This window comes from Lepisma saccharinum, chromosome 19 (genome assembly GCF_977018435.1).
Source record: "Lepisma saccharinum chromosome 19, izLepSacc3.1, whole genome shotgun sequence".
Lineage (NCBI taxonomy): Eukaryota > Metazoa > Arthropoda > Insecta > Zygentoma > Lepismatidae > Lepisma > Lepisma saccharinum.
In genome coordinates, this window is record NC_139247.1 from 50,330,080 (window position 1) to 50,343,537 (window position 13,458).

General features: G+C 39.2%; 1 protein-coding gene across 2 annotated transcripts in view; it reads right to left on the minus strand.

Annotated features, from left to right (window-relative positions):
- Positions 1–10,720, minus strand: part of LOC146003153 (uncharacterized) — a 28,863-nt gene extending 18,143 nt beyond the window's left edge. For both annotated transcript variants that reach the window (XM_083141337.1, XM_083141336.1), the window contains exon 1: positions 10,023–10,720. In XM_083141337.1, the coding sequence (XP_082997463.1) occupies positions 10,023–10,548 (526 nt within the window). In that variant the 5' untranslated portion in view covers positions 10,549–10,720. The remainder of the gene's footprint in view (positions 1–10,022) is intronic.
- Between the last annotated feature and the right edge of the window lie 2,738 nt (positions 10,721–13,458).

Here is a 13,458-nt window from a genome sequence, read left to right on the forward strand (position 1 = left end):
TACATCCATGAAGAGCTGTGCATTATGAATGGTTGTCGCGAACAATTTACAGTGTGACGCTTCCATTGAATTAAAAGTCCTTCACAGTGACAAGGCTAATGTTTATGTTCATAAGGAAGTTCATAAACAGAATATGTGACCCTTGTCATCTGATAACTACTTTGGACAAAAACTGGTTCATAACGTTCCCATAAGTGTTCTGGTGTTCTTCCCTATTGAAAAAACTCTGTAAAAAGTACCTTCTTCCATAAGCAAGGATGAAAAAAACTGTTTATTTAACAAATCCAAGTAACCCTAAGCATTTAAGGTTCCGTTGATGGAAAATTGACTAACCAATCGTGTTCCACACAGCACGCCACACCATTAACTTACAACACTAACCATTCAGCTTTGATCTGTCGAAAATGGGTTATATAAAAATCATCGAATATTCTGTTTATGAACTTCCTTATGAACATAAACATTAGCCTTGTCACTGTGAAGGACTTTTAATTCAATGGAAGCGTCACACCTGTAAATTGTTCGCGACAACCATTCATAATGCACAGCTCTTCATGGATGTATCCAATTAAAATAATGTGCAATGGCATGCGAACGTCTCTCCATAGACGTCACTTTGATCTCGATGCATTACCGAAGCGCTAAACAAATTTTAAGGCATTTTTCTAACACCTCGAAAAGGAGCAAATTGTACAAGAATTCAGTCATAACTTTTTACTGGTTAAAAAATACGTCGGAAAAACCTTCACCATTGCATTTCTCGTGAAATTCTAGCCCATTTTGATATGTCGCACGACCCCCTTCCATTTAGAATTCTGAAGTTGAATTCAAGATGGCGGACATCAAGATGGCCGCCGACCGTGTGGGTGGCGTCAATGTGGTCCCCCTCTTGGCCAGATAACGATTGGACATCGCCAATTTCAAATTCCATGCCGCAGTGGCCTTGTACTGAGGGTGTTAAGTGACTTATTGAGCCACCCTGTATATATATATATATATTGTATCACAAATGACGAGATCTTACTGCCTTATCGTGATAGCAAATTTGCGATACCACCAACCTTAGAAATAATATTGTTTCTGTAACGGTTGTTTTTTGGATTTACAGGTTGCAACACTGGTTAGGAAAGGAAGCACGTTGTCGAAAGTCGTACGCAGGTAAACAATCAGCAACGAAGATGAGTCGTCCCCCCCCCCCCAACTCTCCTCTCTCCGCCTGCTGCCCTGGCTTGCATACTTAACACGAAATGCTGAGCCGTTATGCCCAAGGCTACAGGTTCCATGTGTTTCACAAAATAATTAAAGGGTCAGTTTTTTTTTCGAGGACACCTCGTTCGTCTGGACATGAATTAGTTTTAGGGTGTGTGTGGTTCCTCCATGTCCCACTTTTCTTTCTATCTTTTTTTATTTCTCTCGGTGCTGATTCCATGCATTTGGGAAATTCGCGTCGGCCGAAGTAGGACGAGGATTTGTCATGCTCTTCCGTGAAACAAAAGACGATCATGTTGGTCACTGTGCGGATACGTTCCTTGCAGCGGCATCCACATGTCATGAATTAACTAACTCTCTAGCATTCTTAAACCAGAAGGTTTATGGCTGCAGCAACACAAGCCTTCCATCTGTGCTTATCCTGGGCAAGATCAGTCCAATTTTTCCCATCCTTACCGATTTCTTTCAGGTCCATCTCAACGTTATCCCTCCATCTTCGTCTTGGCTTTCCTACAGGTCTCTTACCACCAGGTTTCCCAACAAGAATCCTGCAAACTCTTCTTTCCTCTCCCATTCGTGCCACATGGCCTGCACTCATCACTCATACTCACCTTCGCGATTAGCCGAAAGTGGAAGAAAAGCGACTCTAAATAACGAAAATCAAACCTAATCACTTTCTGTATTACACCACATACTTTTAGCGGCGGGATAGATAATATTGAATCTGTATCGGTTCACAAGCAGGCAGACTTTTAGGGGGTATGCCTCCTCTGTATCTCAATGGTGATATTTTATATGTAACAACTCGATGTATCAAAAGATATTTCTGGAATTTTACCTCCAGAGGATTATTTCAAATACTACAGTGCTCAGAAATATTTAGGAAAACCACGCTTAAGAAAACAAGAGTTCATGAGTACGAATCAATCTTACAAACTTTGTATGTCATGAGCAGAGATTTGTAACTGTTCTTACATATTTTCAGGACAGGGGAAATGGTTAAATAAATAAAGGATCCAGGACCGGACACATAAAACAATAGTGGGAACACAGTCTTGATGAGACGGTGTTGGGAGTTAAGAGAGTGTACTTATATTAATGTGTAAAGGAAGTGCTCTTGTGCTTACATTCATGTAATGTGGAATTAAGTCAATATTAATACATAATGTCGTTACCAATAATGAGTATTATTAATACTTTGGGTTGGAAGTTGCAGGTAAAGCTTGTAAAGTAAATGATTACGGATTCAAAAGTAGTGATACAGTGGCAGACCTGGGAACCGACAACCTCCAATACTGAGTGCCTCACCGTATGATACTTTCGGTGCTTCACAGTGTATTTCTGCAGTACCTGTACATGCAAGTACATAAATCTATATACCGCTAAAAAGCTTATGAACTGTTCTAAACTTTCATTTGGAACGTTTTTCCCAATCTTAACGTGAAATTCGAAAGACATCACAAAACTTCGGTACTTTACGATTTTGATAGTAAATAGGTAAAGTACATAACACATGTAACATATAGAGCATATCTACAAAGTGTTCAGCACTCTTTTAGAAATAAAACAAAAAAATATCGGTTCCGAAACTCCTATTCATTCGGGAGCTAGAAGCAAATTTCTAAGAACGTGCAATTTTGATGCTTGGGTAGGGAGAAGCAACAATTGGACGGGGAGGGGGGGACACTTGTACGCATACTTCCTACGATATGAATTATTCACCATAACATTTCTTGCTGGTTTGGTATTTTTTTATCTTTGAACTCCTGTACTGGATAACGTACATAAGTATAATTTTACACACCTTTTTCATCATCATTTATCCTCAACCTTGCAAGACAGAGACATGTAAACATTTCAATTTTAGTTATTTTACTTCTATTACAGGCAAATCACAATGATGAAGATGAACTGATAACAGATCATAGGAAAAGCAAAAAGAAACACTCATGCAAAATATGCTTCTAATACACTTTATGCCCTGATAGGCTAATATTTTTTAAAGTGGGATTCAAACCGCTCTGTAATGAGCTCCCACAGAGAACTTAACCTAAGAGCAGTGATGTGCCGTACACTATAAGTTTACGTCTACATGCGTTGTCTACACGTAATCTACGCGTAGATTACATTGGGTTGTAGTATACATAGACAATCTAAAGTACATTAAACTTAATTTTCAAGTCTTTCATGAAAGGAAAGTGACATTTTTAACTATATTTGTTCCTAACGAACTAACAAGAATCCTATTTACAAGAAAATTTCTGTTCTCTTTTCTCATCAACCATGGAAGAAGATAAAATCGTATGCAAGAAAAACAACAGATGGCAGTCGTGAGGCAAAAAGTAGTTTTTTCCCCATAAAACAGTAGAATATTTCCTACGTTATGTTTTTTCCTAAGCTCCGCGACAGGTTAAGTTTGCAGCAACATTTCACACATGTAGACCCAAACGTGCGCCCAGAATATAGTTCCGCTGCAATACTGCCGATTTTCTCGCTGCCTGTGACATGAACAGCTCGACGGTTGAGGCAAGAATGTCACGGGAGATGCTGAGCGCCATTCTCGCGTGGATTAATACATAAAACTTGCTGCAAACTTAACTTGTCGCGAGGCTTAGGTGAGAAATTGTTCAAAATTGCAAGGAAGAGTATAAAAGTTTTTTTCACACATTAGCAACTGATACGCAGTGTAATTTTTTCTACTTCTACAATGCTCTTTTCTGTGTTATCACCTTTCGGCATGTTGTTTACATATATTGCGTCATCTACATGTTTAAAATAGTCTACGTGTAGAATGTAGACTATCGTTGTTGACCCGTAGACGCACATCAGTGCCTGAGAGCCAGTGATTACAAGATTATACTACTCGTAGAATCGGAAAGACGTGAAGCATCCAAGTCTTGAACACATAACTCATAGTCTTGTTAGTTTCTTACGCTTACATCGCATACAGGCGTTGCGTTAAAATAAATAAAATAAATTTAAAAATGTGAAAAGGTGATTATTTTCTTCAAATGCCGTTCTGCTTAAGTAGTTTTCGTCTTTTGATATGGTAAAACTGTACACATAGTGACTGAGGAAAAAATATTGCGCTTCCTTCAACATTGTCAAGTCTGTTCTGTTTGCTTCGTTCGTTAAGAAAGTACGTGAAAATACATGTTCGACCGATATCTTTCTCCCATGACAAGCTAGAGCAAAGGTGGAAAGGGAAAACGAGGGGGGGGGGGGCAGCGGGAAGTATAAGATAAAACGGAGAGGAGGACATAAAATAGAAACAAAGGGAAAGAGGAAGAATCAACAAGAGAAAGAGAGAGAGCTAAATTGGAGCCGAGAAAGCAGAATCATGTCTTTCTCTCGAGTAAAAATACTTGTCTTGGGCAACTTTCTTCGTTCTTCCAAGATAAATTGAATTCAACTGCAAACATTTGAAAACGATCATTTTTTTCACTTCCAATTGTCTCTTATTATTTTTAATTTTTCTATGTAAATCAGTAGGCTACATTTCCTTAAGAATTATTTCCAAACTGAGAGCATTATTCCAGAATTTTCAGAACTCTAACAAATTAAAAGTTGTGTTATTAGCTTATTATTATAGAAAACTCAATTGCTTGATTGATTTGATGTTTTAAGTCCACAGTAAGGCTAATCGGGACTGGATCTACAGCTTAAAGTGGGATCCGAACCACTATGAGCCTCCACCGGGTATCGAACCCGGCACCCCTTGATTACAAGGCGATGACGTTACCACTGCGCCATGGGGGAGGCCCTCAATTGCTAAAATTACTTTTATTATTCTACACTTGTAGTACAAAGACTATCCTTGATTCTTTGAGTTGCATATTAATCGGACAGAAAGCAAAAACGTGTGTAGTCCACGTCCATCAAGTGTGTGTGTGTGTGTGTGTGTGTAAGTACAAATACACGCACATATATACATATGAACGATAGATAGCTAGCTGTGCATGGAATATCTATGGAGTAGGAGTTTGGATTTGAGTCTTGTTCTAAGTCCACTTTCTCACAGGCAAATTGGCACTGGATCCATAACCTAACATAACATAACCTTACCACTATGTGCCTCCACCGGGTATCGAACCCGGGACCCCTTGATTACAAGGCAACGACGTTACCACTAAGTTATAGTGGAAGCCCCTTTGGCGTAGGAATAAGCTACAATGCACTAAGTTGAACCAAAGTATAATACAGTAAAATTCTTCAGCGTAATGAGGTTTATTTCTAATTTATCTGGAGGTTGCCATCTATCAATACTATTACACAGATTTAGACGCAATTCTTGTAAATAGCACTGTTGAAACACGAATAACAATGCTAACCTAACAATGAAGAATGCTATGGCGATAAGAACGGATCAGCGAAGTGAACATTTGTCTGAGTGCCGGGAGATCTTGAGAGTAGTTCCAAATTACTTCAAAGTTAACCTCAGTACCGGACAACACGAACATAGGACACATCTGCAAGGGTACTGCCTTTACGCCGAGATTCCATCCAGGAAGAACAACGGAATTGGTAAGTGTTCAGCCATTTCAATGCACACTTTAAATCAGAAAGTGTTCATTTTTATTCTGTTCTTAGTATGCAATAACATGATGTAGTAAAATCATGTAAAAAAATAAAAGACCAAATAAGAACACGGCCATTATCGAAAGAGAATACGGCTCTGGGGAGGGGGTAAAATATGTTCATGTGGGTTCCGCTTCTCTGGCCATAGCTAATAAGATTATATTTTTCTTTCTTCTCCTTTTCTCTCTTCATTCCTCTGTTCCTCAATTTTTCTAATATTTCGTCCTTTTTTACTGTTTATCCATGTCTTTAACCCTTTCTTTCTCTATCTCCATTCCTTTCCATATCTTATTTTATTTGTTTCCCTAGTTTTCTTTCTTCCCTCCTCTCTTAGTCTCTTTTTCGGTACCAGGTTCATAGATCGGAGACACATTAAAACCGGATATTTTGTGTTTCGCATGGTTCGTACTTACCAATTGTGTATTGCGGAACATACGTAGTTCAAGGTGCCATTATGCTTTTTACACGAAAAAACCACTATTTTTCACATAGAAAGTAATTTCTTTGACTCCCTTTTTCGCTTCCATAACACAGAACATGGCGGGCAAATCTTGACTACCGTAGTGGGCATGCAGTGTCTCCAACATCCTTCACCGAAAAATGCCTACTATCGTGTTCGTCACTTGTGCAAATTGTACATTATGCACGGGTAGCTGACGGATAGCCCCACGAACCATTCACGGATAGCCCCACGAACCATTATGCACGGTAGCTGACCGATAGCCCCACGAACCATTTCCGATAAGGTTAGGTTAGGTTTGGTTACGTTAGGCAAGCATAGTAAAAAAAGGGGGGGTTTGAAACACTGACAGGGGCTTACGTCATCAAATGTACGCAGCATCCGGTTGTCGTAGGGCAAGCAAATGAAAGCAATGGCAATTGTGCGTCGGTGAGATATTTCTCTTGAAAAATACATGATTTCCCGGTCAAATATATTCCACGATGAAAGAAAATACCTCGACGAACGTTGTAAACCTTGTAGTTTCTTGTGTAAAATTGAAGAAATGTGTATGAAACTATTGCCCTCTTCTTCTTCCTGTTTCTCTTACTTTTTCTTTATTTTTCTTCAATTTCTTTCTCACGTTCTCTCCATCTCAGTGTCTAAATCTTCTATCTCTTTCCCTTCTTTAAAGACATTCTATTTTTCTCTCTACATCCGACATTCTTAGCACAGGGCGCTACGACGCCAGAGATCCCGAGTTCGAATTCCAGCCTGGGTGTGGATGTTATTTGTGAGTTTCCCTTCATCAATTTCATAATCATCGTCGCCAAAAGTAGCAGAAAAGCGACGCTAAATAAAAATCAAACCATCTTTCTACTTTCTTTTGTTCTTCTCCCTCTCATTCGCTTTCTCCCTCTCTCTCTCTAACTGTGTAGGCTATTCGGGTGGACATTTGCGACGCCCCTCGTACATCTTGTTTCGCAATGCAGGAAAAACAGGACCTAATAAAACTAATTCTAAGATCTTGCACAGAAGCTTGGCACTCAGTGTTAAAAGGGTATCACTCACCCAAGTTAATTAAATTGCCGAGCAGGATACGGGCAGGTTTTAGTTTCATAATGACTATTTTATTGCTCCCAGGACGCTGATATGTAAAAACTGAGCCTGATTTGGACCGAAGAACAGATGCTCCATTTCTTCGCGCTGCAGGTGACATTCGCACCCAGGGAAGTAGGCACTGTTTTTTTTCAGTGCTTTTGCACCCATTAACTGGGTTAGGATTTCCATAATTTACGGTACCAACAGCTGCATTAAGCTTTGCCGCTATAGTAGAGACGAGATGTTAATGATAAATGAGATGCCGTTTGTTTTATGATTACAACTCTGAGTAGGATAACCATGTTTTGCGAAGTGAAAAGGGGACATTTTTTCCTCCAGCAAAACATTAAATGAATTTAACACATATCTATTGAATTTCTATATACTTCAACATATTTGTTTATGCTTTATTACAATATCTTCTGACGGTTTAATGAAAGTTCTCACGAAACATATTTTGGGGCTTTCAGGCAGAAGCGACATGCGACAAGCGACACGCGTCGCTTGGAAACCAACTTTAAGAAATAAATGCAACTTTTCGAACCAAAGCAACACAACGAGCTGCACATATCGCTCAGACTGGGCAGTTTACTCAATATCGTGCTGCGTATCGCCTCGGTCTATTGTTCGCCCAGTGAATCTCTTGCATTATACTGAAGGGGTTCGTGTTGCTTTAAATGTGAAAACTCCGTATTGCTTGTCGCTCTGAAATATTTAAAAGTTCATCTGTATCGTTTCGGCACTTCTATTTCCTAATGTCTGTTTCCCCGATGGCGCATTGGTAGTTTCGTCGGCTTGTAACCAAGGCGTCCCTGGTTCGATACCCGGTGGAGGCACATAGTAGATCGGATTACACTTTAAACTATAGGTCCAGTCCCGATTAGCCTTTCTGTGCATAAAGTGGACTTAAAACAAAAACTCAAACTCAACTCTACAGGGGATTTCACACCGAGACGACAAGCGACACGGGCGATTTCAGTCTGTAAGCAAGCATTCACATCGCATGCGCGAATACCAGTCCGAGGCAACACGATGCACGTCATTCATAAAACGGCACAGTCAGAGCGACAAGCGACATGTATACCTTGTCGTGCCCCTTCGGGTCAATTTATTTTTGAATGTAGAGATATGTGTTGCCTGTCGCTTCGCTTCGGTCTGAAAGCGCCCTAAAGAAAAAACAACAAGAAAGCACGCTAAATCAACTAGGCCAGGGGTTCCCAATGTTTTCGTTTCACGGCACCCTTAGTGTTTCAAAATTTCTTCCGCGGCGCCCTAGTCAGAATGTAGACCTATCTAACTAACACTTGCAACGTTCAATTAGTGGGTTAGGTTGCTTGACTTAAGTTAAAAAATAAGCCTATATTGAAATCCATAAACATTTTATGTGTAAAAAGTACTACATAAGCACATATTTGGATTTATGCGATGGTCCGATTCTAAAACCATGGATAGACTAACAAGTAAGTGTCATTTAGTGAAAATATTGAAACATTTAGCGCACACTTTGGGGACAACTGAACTAGACGATGCAAGACAACCCGTTCAAATGAACGTAGATATGAGTTCGGATCCAATATTACTCGACGCGAGAAAAGACTTGTGTGTGGATTCTGATATCGATCCATTGGTCGGTACTGACGGTTCTTGAGTATCAATTTTATCGATGATCGTATTGACACCTCAACTAGCGTGACATCTGGCGAGCATGCTGGGGCTTGCCGTGTTCATTTTTAACGGTTTACATTTCTTGTTAAGGATTTGTAGAAAATCCGGACATATTTACTCTGAAAAGGAATTTCGCCCAGATGTCCTTTTTATTATCTAAGAGGAGGATATTTCCGGTGGAAAGAGGACGTGTGATAACCCTAACATTGAGACAGATTTCTGATCCACTACTTTCTATTTAAAGTCACTGATTGGCGACAGAAATCGGGTAAAAACTACCCAGGTTAAAATAACAATTTATTAAGTTGACATGGTATTATTTTAATTGATACCGATCTATTATGAATAGCAGTAAAAGTGTATGCACTTGGTGACCGAGCGCATAAGAGTCGACCCACAATCTTGTCACAGGAGGGTTTCGGATTAAAGTCGCTGCACGAACATTGGTTCTATGCTTGCTCGTTCGTCAATTTCATCCTAATAGTCGCGATTATCCTCAAGAGGCAAGAAAGCGGCGTAAAATAAAAACATGGAAAAATAGCCATTCTCACAGTATCCCTATCTTCCTTTTAAAGTGTTACTAACTTCAATGTCCCAGCCTCCCACCACAAAGTTACGAGAGAATAAACATTGTCCTCACAACAATTTTTCAAGCGAAAACATGGTAGAAATACACAACACTCACAAGCGAAATAGAGGTCTGCAAGCAGTGATCAAAATTTTGCTGTTATGCCTGTTGTATGTATATGAACTCGTGTATGGTGTAATATACGCTGTTGTGGAATATGTGCTAGGTTATCGCCATAAAATTTGAATATGGAGTAACATTGTTGGAAATAATTAGTGAAAAACTAATTTCAGTAATTCTGTAACCGACAATATGGGGTTTTGTTTTCATTGCTAATGGACAGACGTCTTCCTATGTCTCTTTATATAAAATAAGGAATGGGGAATATTTGTTGTTAAATTTTTAGGTAATAGAAACTAACTAAATTAAAATGATTGAAGTAAGAAATAAAAATAAACTTACCCCTTGTTTCCGTTTCGTATATTTCCATCCCCATGTCGACTGTTTCGGGATCAGACTTGCTCCTGGCAAATCTCAAAGCAACCCCTGGAAGGACATTGACAAGAAGGTAGTGATTCCGAAAGAACACCTTGAGTTTTTTGTCGAATGTGTTGTTCAGAGACTTTCCCTCTTCATCTTCGATATGGTTATCGCCGTCACTGCCATCATCATCATCATCATCATCCCTGACGAAAGAAACGCCGTCGAGAACATTGACCGAAGAGTTTTTCGCAGAGTCGATTATGTCCGCAATCCTTTCCTTCCAACAGGTCATCAAGTCGGTCATCGGGCAGCTGTATAGAGCGTCGTACACCGTCGCACTGTCCTTGTACCACTGCTTATCGATGACTTCATGCTTGGTCGTTCCGAAATCATCACCCTTCAACCGATCACCAACACTATGATGGCGAAGCAAAGACACCGCCGACAAACACGGAAGACACAGAACAACAACAATCAAACAACAATAGTCCCGGCAAAACATCATTGTTGCATCCAGCAGACCCTTCTCTCTCAAGCGAGTACCATCCGCGCTACGCAGGCACCGGTGGACTTTTTCGGTTGCAGCAAAACATGCGAATGTTGTGAGGGAAACACGCGGTTTAGCTTTTTAATTCGTTCCACAAGGTGTATGGGATTGAGGCACGCTTCGCTGCTGGTCTGTGTGCAACTGCGTCTGTTCTTCCTCCCCTTCCCCTTCCACGGAACACCAGTCCGTCTCTGCTCCCCTCCCGGAGTGGTCGTGAAGCATGTAGTGCCAGAGATTGCGTACAATACCAAGCAGCGCGTTGAGGTCCGCTGCTTATACCGAGTCTGCCGACAGAACCAGAGGAAATGGACACGTAAGGAGGACGCCTACTCAGCGACCTTCCAGATTCGGAAGATGCTGAGGAGGTAGAGACAATGGCCAATCAGTGGACGACTCTTCCTGGATGTCCTGAAAAAAAAAAGCACTAAACGGCACGTTCTCTCCCCCTCAAAGACAAGATAGTAATCGCAAATTTCCCTTGCTCGTCTTGTGGAAGTCAAGAATTTGGACAAAGAATATCCAACTTAGCCATTACCGTTAGGCAACCTATGACCCTTTGAGTTTTGCCTGTAGTGCCTTAAGCTTTATCTTATACAATAAAATCGATGAGACTCAATGAAACGCCATAATGTAGTTGCACGTCCAGGATTGATAGGAATTCTATCCCATCCCTTCATTTGCTCAGCTTGCATTACAAATAGTTAGGCATGATATAATGACAAAGTAAACAACATAATACTATTTCTCTTTTTACAGCCATGTCTTTCTTCACTTTCAAAACTTTTTGGAAAAAAAACACGAAGATTTAAAACACAGAACATCATTTGTTTGTTGTTTATAACTTTAGAAAAAAAAACGTACTATATTTTTCTGCTATCATGTAATATAACGTTACGGATTTAGAGGAAATATTGCAAGAAAATGTAGGCAGTACTTATTATTAACGTCTTTAATATCAACCAAGTTAGATGAATGTGTTGAACATGGGCATGTTAAAAGTAGTACATTGAGCATGAAAAACTAACTTTCATTGTTTGAACTTCTATATATTAAACATTAATTTTTTAAAAATATATTTGCTTTCTGATAAAGACGCACCTATACATTTCAGAGAAACTGTAGTTCCCGTTTCAGTTGACCTACTTGAATCAAGTAATTCATTACACATCGACAGGTGTTTAAACTGACAACATCGGTTATCCGAAAATACGTCGATGATAATGAATACACGGTTCCATGTGTTGGGTGTAGATAGAAGTAATCATAGTTCCGAAGAAATATAAATGGTCGACCAGCGGTCATTTTGTTTTCGTACAGTCAACAATCTGTTCCCCATATTTAAAATTGTTTAAGTGACAGCAACGGATAATAAGTAACTGATTATAAATCTATTATTTTTAAGAAACCAGTAGTTAATTAACATTAGTTGATCAATACTCGAAAGGGAATAAACTGTTTCATTTGTTAAACAAATAGAATGCATAGAGCCATCATTTTTTTCATAATTTAATGTTATTTTACCGCATCCAAAGTAATAGTTACAACGGATTGTAGGAATTTAATGAAAGTGGATCGCCACCATTAAATTGCTTTGGTGTATTCCTGCATATTTCAGCTTTAAGTGCATGTCGAAAGTATATTTTAGATTAACATTCAATATTAATGATATTCATCATCACGTCATCACGCAGTGCACTTTGGGATACGCATGATGAAGTTCGGCGAACAGAAAAGAAGAAAAATTCTACATATGAAAGTGCATTCTAACTAGCAAAACTATTCAAGCAGTCACCGTTTAACTTTATACTAAATCGAAAGGTGTATATATTGTATTTGGGGCAACAGGTATGCGTATTCATTAAAATAAGGAGAAATCGCTTAACAAAATTTAAACATTAGCTCATTATCGGTTTCCTGCATCCGCGAATAAGTATCGCGACCTAAGACAACACTCCGAATGTTAAAATATTATAACAGTAAAATGAAATAGGATTAACTAAAATGAATTTAAATCACTTACCTATTCACTTGAATGCCAAACTTTTATAAAAGCTGGACTTTCAAGTGTGGGTCCATTGCTACCTTCATAATTGCTGCACACATAATGATGCTGTATGTGAATCTTTCCTTCGACACGCATTTTACCACTCTACACACTATTGACGATTTTGTGGTTGCTGTAGCACTTCGGAAGACCATTCGCACAGTGTTTGCCCGGCATGTTTTCAACGCATGATCTGTTTGCCGGAAATATGACGATGGACGTGATTTCGCGAAATGAATTGTGGGAGAAGTTGTTCGCTGAATACAGTCAATTAAAATTTCTACCTTCAATATGAGTGTTTGGCAACAATGGAAAGACACTCCCATTGTCAATTGTTTGCACGCATTGTTATTTTTGCCAGTTGCCAGGGCCATTCCGTTATAGTTGCCCTATCCTTAAAAATATTGAAAAGTGTCTTGGGTGTTTTGTAATGGAAGCCAAAAAGTAAGTAGAGATGATGTAAAACCTATTTTCAGTGTAGTTTTGAAGTTTTGTTTGCTACTATGGTTGATTCTAGTGCACCGCCAGTTGATGTACATTTACCACAAAACCTGACAAGAAAACTAAAAAAGAAAATGGTCAGTTAGTCTACTACATAATGTTTTCTTGCTAACTAGATGTTGACTGTAAAGACAAATGTTGAAAAATTGATCAAAGTAAACTACAACACAATTACTTTAATGATGACTACATTTGCACTTTGATACATGTTATGAATTAATATTGTTTGGATTAGAAATTTAGTGCACATTTTGCAACTTTCTAATGACATGAGTGCTATCCAAGTAATGTTTATTTCCTGAACGTCCATGCGGTGCCGTTTC